The sequence below is a fragment of the Squalius cephalus genome, assembly GCF_949319135.1.
Source record: "Squalius cephalus genome assembly, chromosome: 7".
NCBI lineage: Eukaryota > Metazoa > Chordata > Actinopteri > Cypriniformes > Leuciscidae > Squalius > Squalius cephalus.
This window is the reverse complement of record NC_137128.1, coordinates 12859458-12877029: the sequence shown is the minus strand read 5'-3', so window position 1 is coordinate 12877029 and position 17572 is coordinate 12859458. Positions and strand designations below refer to the sequence as shown.

General features: G+C 40.7%; 1 protein-coding gene across 2 annotated transcripts in view; it reads right to left on the bottom strand.

Moving 5' to 3' along the window:
- The window catches only part of wnt9a (wingless-type MMTV integration site family, member 9A), a 65760-nt gene that overhangs the window by 37983 nt on the left and 10205 nt on the right, over positions 1-17572 (bottom strand). Inside the window, exon 2 of one of the 2 annotated variants that reach the window (XM_079875254.1) lies at positions 5478-5522. The exons of the other annotated variant lie outside the window; for it this stretch is intronic. Within the exon in view, the coding sequence (XP_079731380.1) occupies positions 5478-5522 (45 nt within the window). The remainder of the gene's footprint in view (positions 1-5477; positions 5523-17572) is intronic. 2 annotated transcript variants of the gene reach the window in all.

The following is a 17572-nucleotide window of genomic DNA, read 5'->3' as shown; positions in this document are numbered from 1 at the left end:
TATCCAATAAAACTCAACCTTTTTCTATCTCTCTCATTGTCACAATTTTTAAATCCAAAGATTTTGAGAAGAGATTTGCAACACCCATACTAAAATTTGTTCCCTGACTTAAAGGTCCCGTTCTTCGTGATCCCATGTTTCAAACTTTAGTTAGTGTGTAATGTTGCTGTTAGAGCATAAATAATATCTGTAAAATTATAAAGCTCAAAGTTCAATGCCAAGCGAGATATTTTATTTAACAGAAGTCGACTACAGTGAACGGCTCGTTTGGACTACATCCCTCTACTTCCTTCTTTAATGATGTCACTAGAACCTTTTTTGACTAACCTCCGCCCACAGGAATGCTCCCTCAACTCTACTGGCTACTTGTGCACTTCTTATAACTTACTGTTTACTCAGCTCTTATGGTGATTTTCTAAAGTAAAACTGAGCTTTTAAGACAATTTAAACATGCTGTAAAAAATGATCTGTTGGGTATTTTGAGCTGAAATTTCACATACACACTCTGGGGACATCAGAGACTTATTTTACATCTTGTGAAAAGGGGCATAATACGGGACCTTTAATTTACTCTCTCCTCAAAACCTTGGGAGAAACCAGGCTCATTCGGACGGCCAGTTCTCTTCTGGACAACAAATGAACAGTGTATGATCAGACAAGGAAGAGGAAACAAACAATGACAGTGTAGCTATCAGATTGATCAGAGATGCACCAGTAGGAGGAATACAGATGCTTTTGTACTAGAACAGCCTAGTGCCAATATGGTAAATGTATGAGAACAAAAGGGAAGAGTAAATTATAAGGTCACTTGTTCTAAACCGGAAATGCTCAGTACTTGTTCTGGAGATCCACATTCCCACAGAATTTTCAACCCGTCTATCATTTTCATGTGAACTCAAAGAGCTTGACTAACTAATTAAAGTCTGATTGAAAGTTTAAGGTGCTGGGTCTCTCCAAATATACACGGTGTATGAATGTGAACTCTCATCTGCAATATAAGTTTAACTTCACTCACATCACATGTGAAACTCACATCAGACTTTGCGACAACCAGTTAAATTCACTTGGGACAACCAATCATATTTTCGTTAATACTTTTTGAGAACTGCTTACTCCAAGCAAAACCAAATATAATATTTATATCTTAACAAGCTGGCATGAAATCCATTTTGTAAATGCTTGTTATAGATCTTATTGTAAACTATTCATCCATGTCTATGTTCTGTTTGGGGGGGAATCAAAACATCAAAACTTGATCTTCCATTGAAAACTACAGACTTACTGTACATTTGAACACCCAGGAGTGTGCCCAAGAAAATGTGCCACTGAAATATCTGCTACACAAAATAAACACAATATAGCTAGATAAAAATTTGGAGAATAATTTATACCATTGTAATATAGACCCTTTTTCAGTTAGTAAACGTTTCTTGTGGGCGGAGCTTAGGTGGAGGCAGAACGATTCCTCTGGCCGCTTCACTAACGCTAGTTAGCAAGTTTAGTTAGCTTGTTTTTTAACAATGACTGGAGAAAATCCGATTTTATCTTAATGTGTAAGGTCACTCACTGTCCAGGACCATGATTGTTATTTGCAAAAGTTCATTTTAACGGACGGAACCAGATTGGCTGACCCGTACACGCTCACTCAATGGATGGATGATCTGACAGGATTAACGTTAACGCTACCTCCGGTTAAGTGACCTGACATTTACACCTACCTGATAGAGAAACCGAGCATAAAGAGAAACTGAGGGCATATAAATCTTTAGATGCCTGTAACTATTTTCTGAATGGTTATGTATACGACTTGTGTGGTCCGATCCGAAGTTCTGCCTAGCCAGCGCCAAGGCCAGAAGACAACCATGTAAAGAGTGACATTACAGTGCAATTTTAAAGATGTGAATATTTTCTAGAAATAAAAATTCACAGATACATCAAATTCATTTTTAACTTTATGTATTTGATCATTCTTTCTTACCATGTTCTTCAGAAAGTCTAGTCACAATCAATCACAACAATGTATACAATCATAGATGATTCACAAATAATCACAATAGTTTAGAAATCATTATGCGATAAAATTGTCGTCGATTAGTGCACCCAACAACACAACAAGGTGAAATTTTAAGCTCCTTATGTAGCCGAATCTGTGCTGGTTTGTATTGGCTGCCTCCAGTTTTCCCTTTGTTTTGCCTCCAGCTAACGCCGTGACATAACTGTGACATCGGCGCAAAAAGGGTCTATACTTTTTGTCATAGATATCATATCGCCCAGTCCTAAAAACACGCTCTATAGCGCTCTATATATTAAGACATTATAAACTTAACATTGTGACTTCTATGTTAATTGTGAAAAGCGCTATAAAAATAAATTTGAATTGACGCATACTATCAGTCCCAGACCATTTATAGTTTTTATTACAGGTGTTCATGTACAGATTCTATCTTTATGGTTGTATGATTTTTTCACCACTTGGCGTTTTCCATCATGCTTTCTCACAAGAGTCTTCGCTGAAGTCCTGTCACTTAGCACTCTGGGGCTTGTTTGCCCCCTTTTTTATTACTGTCTGTTCAGCATTTTTGTGGAGCTTAGTTCTGATTTTGTGATGAAGTGATTATGAATGAAAAAATGTCAATAAGATGATTAATGGATGAGCACCAATAGATTTCAAAGATTAATGTGAGACACATTGGAAAGCCACAACAAATACTTCTAAATTCTGAAAAAACAGAGATTCTAATTATTGGACAAAAAACTTCCTCACGTAATAACTTAGAATACTGTCTAACACTTGATGGCTGCTCTGTTAAGTCTTCGTCGTCGGTTAGGAACCTGGGTGTGCTCTTTGATACCAATCTTTCATTTGAAAGTCACGTGTCTAGTATCTGTAAAACCGCATTTTTCCATCTTAAAATATATCTAAATTACGTCAATTAGTTCATGCTTTCATACCATCAAGGTTAGATTATTGTAATGCTCTACTGGGTGGTTGCCCTGCACGCTTAATAAACAAACTACAGCTAGTTCAAAACGCAGCAGCTCGAGTTCTTACCAGAACCAGAAAGTATGACCATATTAGCCCAGTTCTGTCAAAACTGCACTGGCTCCCTATTAAACATCGCATTAATTTTAAAATATTGCTGATTACTTACAAAGCACTAAATGGTTTAGCTCCGCAGTACTTGAGCGAGCTCTTAACGCATTATACTCCTTCACGTCTATTGCGATCTCAAAATTCCGGCCAGTTGATAATACCTAGAATATCAAAATCAACTGCTGGCGGTAGATCCTTTTCCTATTTAGCACCAAAACTTTGGAACAGTCTTCCTAACATTGTCCGGGAAGCAGACACACTCTGTCAGTTCAAATCTAGATTAAAGACACATCTCTTTGACATAGCATTCACATAATACATTATAGACTTCTATAATTCAATATTAGGCTGCATAGATTAGGTCAGCTGGAACCGGGAACACTTCCCATAAATCCTGATGTACTTGTTACATCATGAGAAGAATGGCATCTACGCTAATTTTAGTGTCTTTGTTTATCCCAAGGTTTTCCCGCAGCCTGCCGGATCGAGGCCGTTTCCAGATCTGACGAAGGACCTTCGCCTGGACCCGATGTCAACGCAGTGCTGAAGTGCCAACTAGTCTCTCCCTATGGAGGATCCCTTTACCACTCTACAGATAAAGCGTCGTCGGGAAAACTCAATTTGCGTATCTACCCCGAATTGATAAAATAAAATAAAATTCTGAATCAAAACTATAAGGAAACACCAGTAATTTGTTTAGGCTTGGTTTGTAGGGAATTCCAAACCTGCACACATATATTCAAACGCACATAACTATTGAACCCGTTCTTAATGCGCATCTGAATGCCATCAGCGTTTCTCACAGGATCGCATTTAAAGTCTGTGTAGAGGGAATGGTGTCGTCTTGGCGGCCCTAATTTAATAACAAATGATCGTTGCGACGGAAGCGAATCAATCAAAACCAACTTTAGCTGGAAAATAACTTTATTAAAGAACCGCTATAAAGCCAAAACAATCTTACGTTAAATTATACATTTATCTCTGTAAAGCTGCTTTGAGACAATCTACATTGTTAAAAGCGCTATATAAATGAGGATGACTTGACTTGACTTGACAACAAATGTCCACATTTCATTTGATTATAATTAAAAAGCTAATTATGCCCTTGCCTGTGAATCTGAGGATTAACTCTGTCAAATACTAAAGCTACTGCACATAGACGGCTCATGACTGTAGTGGTTCTCACCTGTAGCACCAAATTCACGAGTTTGCCTGCACATCCAGACTTAATAGTAAATGGAAAATTAACTGGGCTTGCTGTCCTCGAAGGAGGCTCGAACCCAAGGCTCGGCTCAAGCCCCCCAATAACTGTACTACGTAGAGGGTGAATGAGAGAAATAGAGGAGAAGATGGAGCGGTGGAAAGATGCTGGAAGATTTGTCACTGGGACGGTGCAATGACTGCTGCTTATATACACTCATAATGATGATTGACAGGACTGAATGATTAGACTCCTCCCAAACCTACTTTTGAAGTCATTTAGGCTGCATCCGAAATCGCATACTCTTGAGTAGGTACTTATTTTGAATGAGTAATTACTTTACGGCCGCTAAAAAAGTACATTCTACATCGAATGACTGTGTGTAGTATGAATGTAATCTGGATGTACTACATTCGCCATCTTGTCATTATCATGTGATCTGCCAGCATCAGTTACGTTGCTTCACTGCCATTCATAAATCCTCTCCTGTGGCCTCATGGGATAGTAAAATGTTCATTGTATGCACCCTTCAGAATCTCACCAGAAGAAGTAGGTCATCAAGGTACTTTATGCTTACTCGTTTATGAGTACTGTGAATTTGGACATACTTCTTTTGTCACATACTGTTTTTCGATTTCGGATGCAGCCCTAATGTTGTGGTCACACGTCACTTAAAAGGAGTGTGAGAGTGTCAGATTAACTTGTAGAGCCTCCTATTAGTTTATCATCAAGGAAGACACCAGTATAATAAAGGAATTTTATTAACAAAAAGATTGAAAAAAGTAACTAACACAGCTACTAAATGAATACCTATGGATAAAGAAATAAAGTGATTGGTGACTGAATTGGATGTTACTTTGGAAAAGTTATATTATCTTAAGATAAAATGCTTGTTTATCCAAGATTAACCAGGTAAACTGTCTAAATTTAACAAATAAACTCAATGATTATTTGATATTAACAAACATCAGCTCTACAACATCTTATGCAAATTAAAAAATAATACACTGACAACACAAACTAATGCCAAGGTCTCAGGGAAGAGGTTTGGGAAGGTGATATTTACGTTACACGTGGTGATGAGTCTGATGCGGGCAATGTCTAGAGCCTTGAACACAAAGTACTGTGGAATGCTGAACTCCTGGAGCACAGAGAAGGTCTGGAACACACAGATGAAGGTACCTTGGAAGTGAATGTTTTAAAGTTGGTGCAGAAGGTCCTGGCAATCTGGAATATGCAGATGGAGGAGCTTTGAAGAGAAAGTTTGCTTGTGGTTATTGCTGTTGTTGTTTTTCTAAAGCTCAGATCCTTTTAATCCTTCATGAGCAGGAGGTATTTTCAAACTGGTGCCTTTCTGATCCAACAATAGCCGCTTTCCGACCGGAGGAACCTTTTCACAGTTCCTAGAACTATTGGCTAAAGTACCCGGATGTCGGCGTGTTCGCACCGCAGGAACTAGGAACGATTTTAGTTCTAGGAACTCCATTTGTAGGAACTAATTTAGGTCCTACTTCAGAGTAGGGTCTAAACCAGCACTATAGGAACTACCCGTGACATTAGTGTACGCTGATTGAACGAACGCACGCGAAACACCAGCACCCGCCATTTTTAAAACAGCTAGAATGTAAACACACAGATTATAGCCTATATATTTACTCCATAAACTAACTATACAAAGTTTAAACATGGAAAACAGTGATAGATGGGTCTCTAAACCTTTATGCTGAAGAGAAAATCCAACGCAACTTCGAGGGGACCAAGCCAAACATGATTATGTTTATCTGCCCAGCTAGCAACACTGGACATCAACCACACGGCATAGGCTAATAACCTTTTTTCACATAATGTCTACTTTTTATAACAGTTCTATCTGATAAGATATTAAACAGTACTGTTAGACAGATCGCTAACTAATAAACACAGAGAATGCGAGCATTGTTTGCTCTGGCGGTCTCAGCGCCGCCAAAACAAAGGTCCGTCGCGCCGTCAAAATAAAAGTCACCGTGCTTGCGTCACTCCCTTACCCCTCCTACCAGTTCCTATGGCCACTTGGCCAGTGCGAACGCAAACAGCAAAACCGAGTTTGGGGGAAAGTAGTTCTTAGAACTGTTTAGAAGTGGACAGTTCCTAGAACTAAGTTCCTAGAACTACTTGGTCGGAAAGCGGCTATTGTGAATGGCTGGGGTCAGAGCTAGGTAAACACAGTATGGCCCCACTCTTAAAGTTCACAGTTTGAACAGTGTCTTTAAGATTTTACCTATTTTTATTTAATTTCAAAACCACATCCAGATTAATCTAGGCATTGTGCTAAACTCATATAGAGTCCAAATATGATTCTCAAATGTTGAAATTTCACTTATGTGTGTATGTATACCGTAATGAGTTATAAGTAATGAGTTTATATACACTGCTGTCACAAACAGCACTCATTAAGTGTATACAGTTCCATGAATGTATATAAAGAGGATGTGTTTCTTTTTTGTCCAGTTTGTGTAATGCAAGAATGTATTTGAAAATCTATCTTTTTTGTGGCTGTCCTGTATCTCAGCCACATGGCAAGGCAAGAGTTAAAACCTGATCATACTGAATTGAAACCTTTCCACATCATTGTGTGGAAATGGAGTTCAAACTTTGCCATCCTCTCTGCCTGCTGTCCACAACATGACAAATGAGTGACATTCCATTCACAAGATCAAGATCATGACCTTTCTGTTAAATTTGCATGCACCGGATAACATTAAAAACCTGATGTTGTTCGTAGTATGGAAGAGAGATTATAGAAAACAGATGTGAAGAGATGCAGTAACTAGTACAATAACTAATCACACTCAAAATCTTGACACTTTGAAATATGGAGTTCTAAACAAAAGTTTGGGAGGAGCTTGTTTTTCAGCTGCTTACCTCACTCCCATGTAAAGCATCCCTTCAAATCTTAAAAGTGTGTATTTAAAAAATAAAAACTACTTGGTGATAATATAATAGTAATAAAATAAAAGACTACTTAACGGTTGTATCAGCGATTTCAGGCCCAAACATAAATGATCACATTCATCTAATCTTTCCTAACGATCCGCTAGCTGCCCGCCCCATAAGCAGGCCGTCAAAAAACGCGTCTCTAGGCAGCCTAGGCTCTAAGATCTGCACACAAAAACAATTGGTTTCACCAACCACTCAAAACCAAAATAAATAATATTTTATTATCTTTTATTACCTCTTCTTTTTAATATTTATGTCTATCCTCTTGGCCAGCTTTTGAGATCTCTTGGTCTAAAATTTCACTTCTATGCAGATGATACCCAGATCTATATTCATTTTAGACCTAATGAAATTGTGCCTGTTAATTTTCTTTCTGAGTGTATTTCAAAGATGAAGGAATGGATGACGGATAATTTTCTTTGTCTTAACAGTGAAAAGACTGAGATTATGCTTGTTGGTTCACCCTACCATCTACGCAAATCAGAGCCGGTTGTTCTAACTCTTGATGGCTCAAATGTGGAGTTTCAAACAAAATTGAGGTATCTAGGAGTAATTTTTGATGCCAATCTAACGTTTGAGCCACATGTTTTGAATACTGTTAAAATTTCATTCTTCCATCTAAGAAATATTGCCAGATTGCGTCCAATGCTATCGTTTACTGTTGCTGAGAGATTGATAAACACTTTTGTGTTCTCCCGTATTGATTACTGTAATGCCTTGTTAGCTGGCGTGTCAAAAGCTACCTTAAACAGAATGCAGGTTTTAAAAATTCAGCTGCCAGAATCCTTACTAGAACTAATATACATGATCATATTACTCCCGTTTTGGAGTCTTTGCACTGGCTTCCCATTAGGTTTAGGGTGGACTTCAAAATTCTGATGCTTACTTACAAGGCACTGCATGGTTTAGCACCTCAATACTTGACCGAGCTTTTAACTCCATATACTCCAAAACGTGATCTTCGTTCTTCGGAATCTGGTCTTTTAACTGTTCCCTCAACTCGTTTAAAATCAATGGGAGACAGGGCTTTTTCTTCATTAGCTCCAAAACTTTGGAATTCTCTACCGATTGAGATTAGGCAAGCTAAATCTTTTGGTATTTTCAAATCACAGCTTAAAACTCATTTTTTTAGGTTTGCTTTTAATTGATTTATTGTCTTTTATGTTTATTTTACAGTGTATTATGTCTCTTTGTGTGCTGTATCTTCTTTCTTCTTTGTTGTTTTAATTGTTTCTGTACTGCGCTTTGAGATGTACATTTAAAGGCGCTATAGAAAATAAAGGTTATTATTATTAAATAGTGTTCCAACCAATCACTGACAGGGAGTGGGTGTTGTGAGGTTTTGCGCTCATGTTCTCCGACTTCGCGTGCAGCGCAAAACCTCACAACACTTTTATCTGCCTGTTTTATATGTAGCATAGGATTATAAAAATATAATTTCTGAATTTGTGAAGACTGAATGTGTATAATCATCAATATGCATCATTCTTTAAAAATAAACATTAACATGGACACATTATAGCTGGCAAAATTATAAAGTTACTTTGAGAAAGTAACTTTTGATCATAAAAATAGACATCCTTTGTATTGCCACCAAACGTTTCTCATCGAAAGCAATGGGTTATTGGTCACATCAGTAAAAACGTTTACATGACAACGATATGCTTAAAACAGAGAAGTTTTTCCTTTGAGTTTTCCGTGTACAGATGCCGCTATTGTCAAAACTATCCCCATTCACACAGATCCACGAAAACAAGAAAAAAATGCTGTATTCTGCTGCCAGGCCATTAGATGGCAATGAAACACTATAGACTGAACACGTAATATGCATGTGCATTCGCGTTTTTGTTGTTTACACAGAGACTAGAACCTAGACTAAAGCTGCGGTCACACTTTGAGCACACAAAATTTCTGCAATGGTAACAAAATAATGTCACATTCTGCAGCGTCTTTTTTAAAAAAAAACAATTTCAGTATATATACAGTCTAGCCCACTCTACTGTAACTCTGCAATCCTGTAGATTTAAAGTTTCTATTCTTTTATATGAGCTAAATATTCACGGTGTGTTGTATCAATCTTCTATTGGTCACAAGGTTTCACATGATACGAATTCCCAGGTCAGAGTTCACCAAATTTGAACTTTGGAATGCAGCAAAATTCAAAACTTCTTCGCTTCAGCTTGCATTTTTTGTCTCCCACATTTGCACGTGTATGAATGGAAGTCAATGGAACGAAAACTGTAGTGTGACCACCCCTTAAGCGAACTTGCTTTCAACACGTTTGGGCTTGCTGGTTGTGTGGTCTCCTGGCTGGCAAGTCAGGGTCCCCAATTACTTCAAATGCATGCCAATCATTCCCCCCAGCTGTTGACCCCAAACAAAGCCTTTTCTCAGACACCCCCCCCCCCCCCCCCCCCCCAGCTGTCTACCACAGTAACCCAAAACAAAGACAGATGTGAGGAAAAGTATGAGTTACTCGCACAAGCCAAACAAAAACCTTCGAGGAGTCCATTCGTGTTTCTATCTTGGCTTGAAATGCACTTCTTCAATTCTCTGGACAAAAACATGGCAATCATAGCCAAATCTCAACAGATGGGTCTGCAAGATGGATTTAACATTAGTCCACAATGATTGTTCAGATTGTTCAGAGTGTTTCAAGATGCTTCAATGACATTTCACACATCACAGTCATTGTTACAAATATTGAAGAGGTACCAAGCAAATCTTTCCATACTATAAAAATGCTCAATATCTGCTCAGTGTCAGCAAAATGAACCTGTGGCCTCCAACCCTGACCCTGTCTGATTGTATTTTGTTGTCAGAACACCTCCTCCAGGGGTAGAGGGGGCCCATGAAGCACTTCCTCCACTAGAGAAAGAACACCTCCTCATCCAGGGGCAGAAAAACACCTCCTCCTATACTTCATGGGTAGAAGAATCCAGAGAGCTGGATGAATTTCAGGCTGCAGTGCTGGAGTCCCATCTAAAGTCTGGCTGGCCTGACCAAGCAGGAAAGCAATAGTGGTAGATCCAGCCAAGCAGCAGTGGCAGCCAGTTGTGCATTGTGTCGCCCCCACATGTGTGGCAGCCAAAAAATTCTAATGACTCCCTTCATAATGATCATGCTAAAGCTAATGTTTACCTGTGGGGTGCGGTTAGCATGGCAGGTTACAGATTACTGCTGATTAGTGTTTGACAGGTGGATTCATCGAAAAGACTTGCTGGATGTGTTTATTTGTTTACGAATTTTTAAATTGGTGACAGCTGTGAAGTAGTAGTAGTATACAGGTGTTGTATACCATGTTAGGAGAACGGTAACTGATTAAACTTAAACATAACTGTTTAGTATATGACAACATTTACTTAATAGTAAATTGGTGTAATGGTAATAGTAAATTAGTGTACACATTAGTGTAATGGTTTAATCAATTACATGTCTGACAAAACACCTGACTGAGACCTGGTGCCAGATCACTCATGACTTAATTTTTCTCTAAAATTATTAACACAAATTTGACAAAAAAAAGCATTGTAGACATTCCAAGTCCCAAGAATATATTCTTTTTTTTTTTTCTTCAAGCAATGCCAGTAAACATACAGCAGCTGTTCTATATGATGACACATCTTCATGAACACAATTTTTCACCCCTAAATTTATCCAACCAATGTTAACCAAATAACATGAAGATGATGGGTCATGATGGGAACAGTTGAGTAACACACACAGAATGACCTTTAGAGTCACTGTGGGATGTAGCTACCTAATGAGACTTGTTCTCTTGTTCCCAACACCAGTCAACTGGCAAAATGGCTAAGAGGTTGAGAAATATAAGGTTGTAAATTTGTCTGTTCTAGTCACTTAAGAACACACCAAAATCTACAGGGAAACTGCAGATAAGTACAAACACAGGATGGCTAAAAATCAATTGGACACGGATAGACATTTGAGATTGTTTGAACATTTTGCAAAGAAAAGCACATGTTTTCCATGTGCTAGTGGGGCCAGATGGATGAGGATGAGATGATTATTTACTCGGCACTAATATTTTGTTTGGCAAGGTCACATGAGAGTGTACTTAAAATCATTAACAGAGTTGCCAGTCTACTACAGCTGTAACCAGGTGTAATATCCAAAGGAAAAGTTAATGGACAATACCAAGCACATACCAAAGGAAAATTATTTCTCAGAGGATTTTTCAGTTATGTTTTAATCAAGTATCAACTTTGTCATTGATGTTTCTCTAAAACTTTGTTTGAAATACACAAATTAATTGAGGTGCACAAGAATAGCTGGATTTTTACATTTTCTGAAGAAAATGCACATGGTGTTTGTTTTAGTTCAAAGCTCAGTGGTTGCCAGGTGCTCTGGCTGGTTTCTGGTAGTTGCTCACTGTCTGCAGTCAAAAGAGCCCACCCCCATGTTTCAATGAAATTCTAGTCTATTAGAAAGGTCCATCTGTGGCTTGAGACGTTGGGATAGGCTCCAGCATCCCCACAACCAGGACAAAGTGGATTGGAGAAAGGATGGGCCCAAGTTTGAGGAATATTAATAGTGATGCTTTCCTTTGGCAAGCACTAGTAATATAATTGTGGACAGCATTGCTGAGATGATTTGGTCTTGGACGAATTTGATGAGAAATTACTTGACTCAAATTGAATTCACTGACATTTATAATATGGTATTGTTGACATTTATAATACCGGAAAATATGGTAACTACAAATTTAGGCATAGTTTTTCACATTGTTGTGAACTGTTTTATATGGAGACTAACTTGAGAAGCAGTTCAGACTCCACAAGTAATCTCACTTATGTCAATGAGAAACAATATTTCCAAGCCACAATTTCTTAGAAAATAACTATAAATGTAAGGGTGGTAGAGTAGGACACACACAGTAAGTTGGTGCATACAGTAGCGTGCGTGTGGTTAGCATTAGTAAGAGGTTTAATCGCGGGGCTCGACACAGGTCAGCTGCTCAGCGATGGTGACTGTGTGACTGGCACAGCATGGGTGCGCCACAGAGCTCCACATGACTACCTATCGACCTCACACCATGGCACTGAGAACACCAGCACCCAGTGACAGGTACGAGAGCTGCTCCACTCTCTCATTTGGGTTTCCACTAAAAGCCTTTTCTAAAAGCATGCAAACAGACCTTAATGATGTGTTTGTCCTGACCATGAAGGCATAAAAATGGACTTGAGAAGATTGGAATCCTAACATGCTTTGACTGTGGGGGTCCGTAACATAGCATTTATGGTTTTATTGTAAGATGCAAGACAACATAATGACACCGCATCCATGACACTGATTCTATGGGTACACTGATCATCTTCATTTCAAATAGAAGACCAAAATGCCTTTTACAAAACCAATTAATCTTAAAATACCACCTAAATTAGTTAGTTATATTTGCTGCTGACATAAATTATAGCTTTTCCTACATATTAGAGACTCTTGTAAAAGTATTACATCTACACATACTGCAGCTTGTTCCTAGAGGAACCAAAGACCAAAATGCATTTATTTATATCTTTCCTTTTTGTCACGATCTCACACACACAGAAAGGTAAGATCCAAAAGCAGTGTTTTATTAAAGGGTAATCCGTACTCACAACCAACCCAGGCAGAGGTCAATAATCCAAAAGGCAATCCAAAAACATAAAAGATAAACACAAGAAACAGGCTTGAACTATCACCAGAAGTGTGGGGACAATATACAAGGACTCCATGACAAACACTAAAACAGACAGGGTATATATACACAAGTGCTAACAAGTTGACGAGAAACAGCTGTAAAGCAATGAACAATTAGTGACAGACAGGATCATGGGAATTGTAGTGAGAATGCATAGACACCGTGAAAACTGAGGACCTCTAGTGTATAACCCAGGGAACCACCAGACACTGTGACATAACCTCCCCCTTACGGAGCGGCTACCAGACGCTCCACGACAGAAAAAACTCGACAAAAGTACAGGAGGGAGGTGGAACTGTGGGGAATAAGGGGGAGGGACGGAGGGCCAGGACCATGGGAGGGAATGGACACAGGGGATGACAGTTCATCGGGCGGTCTGGGCGGAGACGACCCTTCAGGTGGCCAGGGCGGAGCCCTCCCCTCGGGCGGCCAGGGCGGAGCCCTCCCCTCGGGCGGCCAGGGCGGAGCCCTCCCCTCGGGCGGCCAGGGCGGAGCCCTCCCCTCGGGCGGCCAGGGCGGAGACGACCCCTCGGGCGGCCAGGGCGGAGACGACCCCTCGGGCGGCCAGGGCGGAGACGACCCCTCGGGCGGCCAGGGCGGAGACGACCCCTCGGGCGGCCAGGGCGGAGACGACCCCTCGGGCGGCCAGGGCGGAGACGACCCCTCGGGCGGCCAGGGCGCAGGAACAGACACCGGCTCAGGAACAGGAACAGACACCACCGGCTCAGGAACTGGAACAGACACCACCGGCTCAGGAACTGGAACAGACACCACCGGCTCAGGAACTGGAACAGACACCACCGGCTCAGGAACTGGAACAGACACCACCGGCTCAGGAACTGGAACAGACACCACCGGCTCAGGAACTGGAACAGACGCCACCGGCTCAGGGTCAGGAACAGACGCCACCGGCTCAGGGTCAGGAACAGACGCCACCGGCTCAGGGTCAGGAACAGACGCCACCGGCTCAGGGTCAGGAACAGGAACAGACGTCACCGGCTCAGGGTCAGGAACAGGAACAGATGCCACCGGCTCAGGTTCAGGTTCAGGAACAGATGCCACCGGCTCAGGTTCAGAAACAAACGCCACCGGCTCAGCGGCCTTCTTGTCCGAAGACACAGGCTCGACGACGGCCATCTTGTCTGGAGACACAGGCTCGGCGGTGGCCATCTTGTCCGGAGACACAGGTTCGGTGGTGGCCATCTTGTCCGAAGACACAGGCTCGACAGACATGACGTGAACAGGCTCGGCGGCGACCATCTTGTCTGAAGACACCGGATCCGGCTCGGCGGCGGCCATCTTGTCCGAAGACACGGGCTCGACGACGGCCATCTTGTCTGGATACACAGGCTCGGCGGTGACCATCTTGTCCAGAGACACAGGCTCGGCGGTGGCCATCTTGTCCGAAGACACAGGCTCGACAGATGTGACGTGAACAGTCTCAAGATCGGCAGATGTGACAGCCTCCATGTCTTGAGGGACGGTGGACGCCTGCTTCCCCCTCCTCCTTCGCCTACGATGGCAAGATGGTGGCAAGATGGTGGCATCGGATTTACCACCTCTGGGGATGCTGCAGCGTCCTCGACCGCTTCAGGAAGTGTTACAGTCTCCTGCAAGGGTATGGTGGCCATCTTGTCCGGAGAGATGGGCGTAGCTGGTGTATCCCATTGGCTCCGATGGTGTAAATACTTAGTGAATCCCCAGAAATCCAAAATCTCAAGTCCGTTCATCTCCCACTGAGGCAAAGGATCATCAAGGCAGCTATTAAAAATATCTTTCAATGCTGCCTCGTTATACCTCATGCCTCTCGAGAGAGTCCAAAAAGTCTGCGCTAGACAACTCACCGTCTGGCCCCGCTGGCGTAGGTTTGTTAAATTGATGAAACGTGCCGTCCTCTCCTGCTTAGTGGTTGGGGGAAGGATATGAAGACCCATACTGCTGGATCTATGCAGTGTGACGGCGTCCTTCTGTCACGATCACACACACGGAAAGGTAAGATCCAAAAGCAGTGTTTTATTAAAGGGTAATCCGTACTCACAACCAGCCCAGGCAGAGGTCAATAATCCAAAAGGCAATCCAAAAACATAAAAGATAAACACAAGAAACAGGCTTGAACTAACAACGGAAGTGTGGGGACAATATACAAGGACTCCGTGACAAACACTAAAACAGACAGGGTATTTATACACAAGTGCTAACAAGGTGACGAGAAACAGCTGTAAAGCAATGAACAATTAGTGACAGACAGGATCATGGGAATTGTAGTGAGAATGCATAGACACCGTGAAAACTGAGGACCTCTAGTGTATAACCCAGGGAACCACCAGACACTGTGACACTTTTTCACAACTGATGCCTATAAAGGAACCAGTTGTATTGCTTAAATGTTTTGTTACCGAAACTATAATTAAAATAATCTGGGTCCAAGCACAAATGGCTTGTGTAGATGTTACAGTTATACAAAGTCCATGTCTCTTTTCAAATAAAATAAAGTCTATAAGTATCTCTTTATGGAAGCATTATGCTATGTACTATATTAAAATAGACAAATAATACTGAGCATGTTTACATGCACACCAGTACGCTGATAACTCACAAAAATCAGCTTATTGAAATAACCTGTTGTCTGGGTTTACATGAAAACCAATAAACCGACAATGCAAGTTAACCATGTTTACAAGACTTTATTAATAAATCCTGTTGTTTCCCAGTAGGGATGTCAAAACTAAATAATTTACGTATCTGACTCCCGAGTATTTCATTGTGTCGGTTGTGATGGTAAATAAAGCATTAAAAAGCAAAGAAGACTGCAACATGTCAGCGGGAAATTTACGGCTAATTTATTATCCTCTCATGCAGTTATAGATGCAGCATTTTGACTGTACCACTTCTTTTGCTGCTGCACGAGATGAGAACACTTATAATTTTTTGTATCAAGAAAGAGTCTGAGTTTGCGATATATTTCCTCCTCCATTGCTGAAAAACCCTCACTGTCTGGATGTGCTTAAATCCACACTAAGGATGCATTTTTGTCACATATCACACATGTCCACTTCAATAAGCAACAGAAATCAGCTTAAAGGGCAAAAATCTAGCTGTGACGATCGGTTTCTGCTTAAGCCATTGATGATCTTACTCCGATAAAGGAAAACAGGTTAACGCGTTTACATGATCACGTGCATTGTCAGCTTATTAAGCATAATTGGGTTAAGAATGTGCATGTAAACGCACTCACTACATGTGCACCAATAATGCGATCAGTGTACGGCCTTAATCGCAGTAAGATGTTTACAAGACACAATAAGAACTCTTTACTCCAGTTTACATGCAATTTTCATTATTTTGATTATTCGCTAATAAGTATGGTTTTACCACACTCAGATTTGCATACAGTATGCATGTTACCGGCTATTGATTTAATATATGCGCATCAAATTCAAAATAATCTTTTTATGGACGTACTGGATATTATTTGGTGCCGTGATGAACACAATGCCGGTGCTGTGCCGAATTCTGACCCCCGCCAAATTATTACCCCCCTAGTATTGGTAGGTTTAGGATTATTTGTGGGGGAGGGGTTAGGATTAGCCAATCAAGTAGCGACTTCAACGAGGGGGGTAATAATTTGGCAGGCAGTCAAAATTCGGCACAAGACCAGGTTTGCCTATGGTGCGTTGCGTTCTTCATGCCGTCTGGATGAAGATATGGAGCAGAGACTGCGCAGCGAGTTGTGTTGACAGAGTTTAGCGATTTGAAGAACAGAAGCTTCAGAATAATATCACGGAGTTCATTCATGAAGTTGTGTGAACAACACACGGCATCCGTGTAGAACGATGACAACGCAGTCTTGAAGTGTCAACTAGTCTCTCCCCTGTGAAGGCTTCCTTCCCTTTACCTCTATACAGATAAAACGTTGTCAAAATGATTCCAGTTCGCATGGATACACGGAAGTGACAAATCTGTATTATGATTTTCTGTTAGAATGGTGTCGTGTAAGCGCCCCCTAAGTTAATAACTAATGATCTTTGCAACAGAAAGTGAATCAATCAAAACTAACTTTAGCTGGACAATAACTTTATTCTAGAGCTGCTGTAAAGCCAAAACAATCTCTGCTACTTTAATTTCCTATTATCACATTCGGAATCGGTGCATCACTAGACTTGTAGTAAGTTAATGAAAACAATATAATCAGTATACTGAAAATGTTATTTATAATAATTGTATCCATGGCAACAAAAAAATAATAATAATAACAGAGATATACACATTTTGTTCAACTTGTTCAACCTTGTTCATCAGAGGAAAAATAATTTTGATTCTAGCCAGTATATTTGCAGAGATACAAGCAGCAACGTAAAAGTACTTATTATAGCGCCACCTATGGTCAGGTGTGTGTACACCTGAGAAGTGGGGTGCATTTGAGACCATCCTGCCAAATTAGGTGTTTCTCGGATGAATGGTTTTGGCTGGCCAGAGCTTTATACAGCAGAAAAATAATAAGTTTGGCACCTTCGTGTATATATAGCTGCAAGCAGCATGAGGCCGAAAGGCATGATGAGGATCATTCAAATCGTTATGCTGCACTGATTTGAAAGAGTTGAAT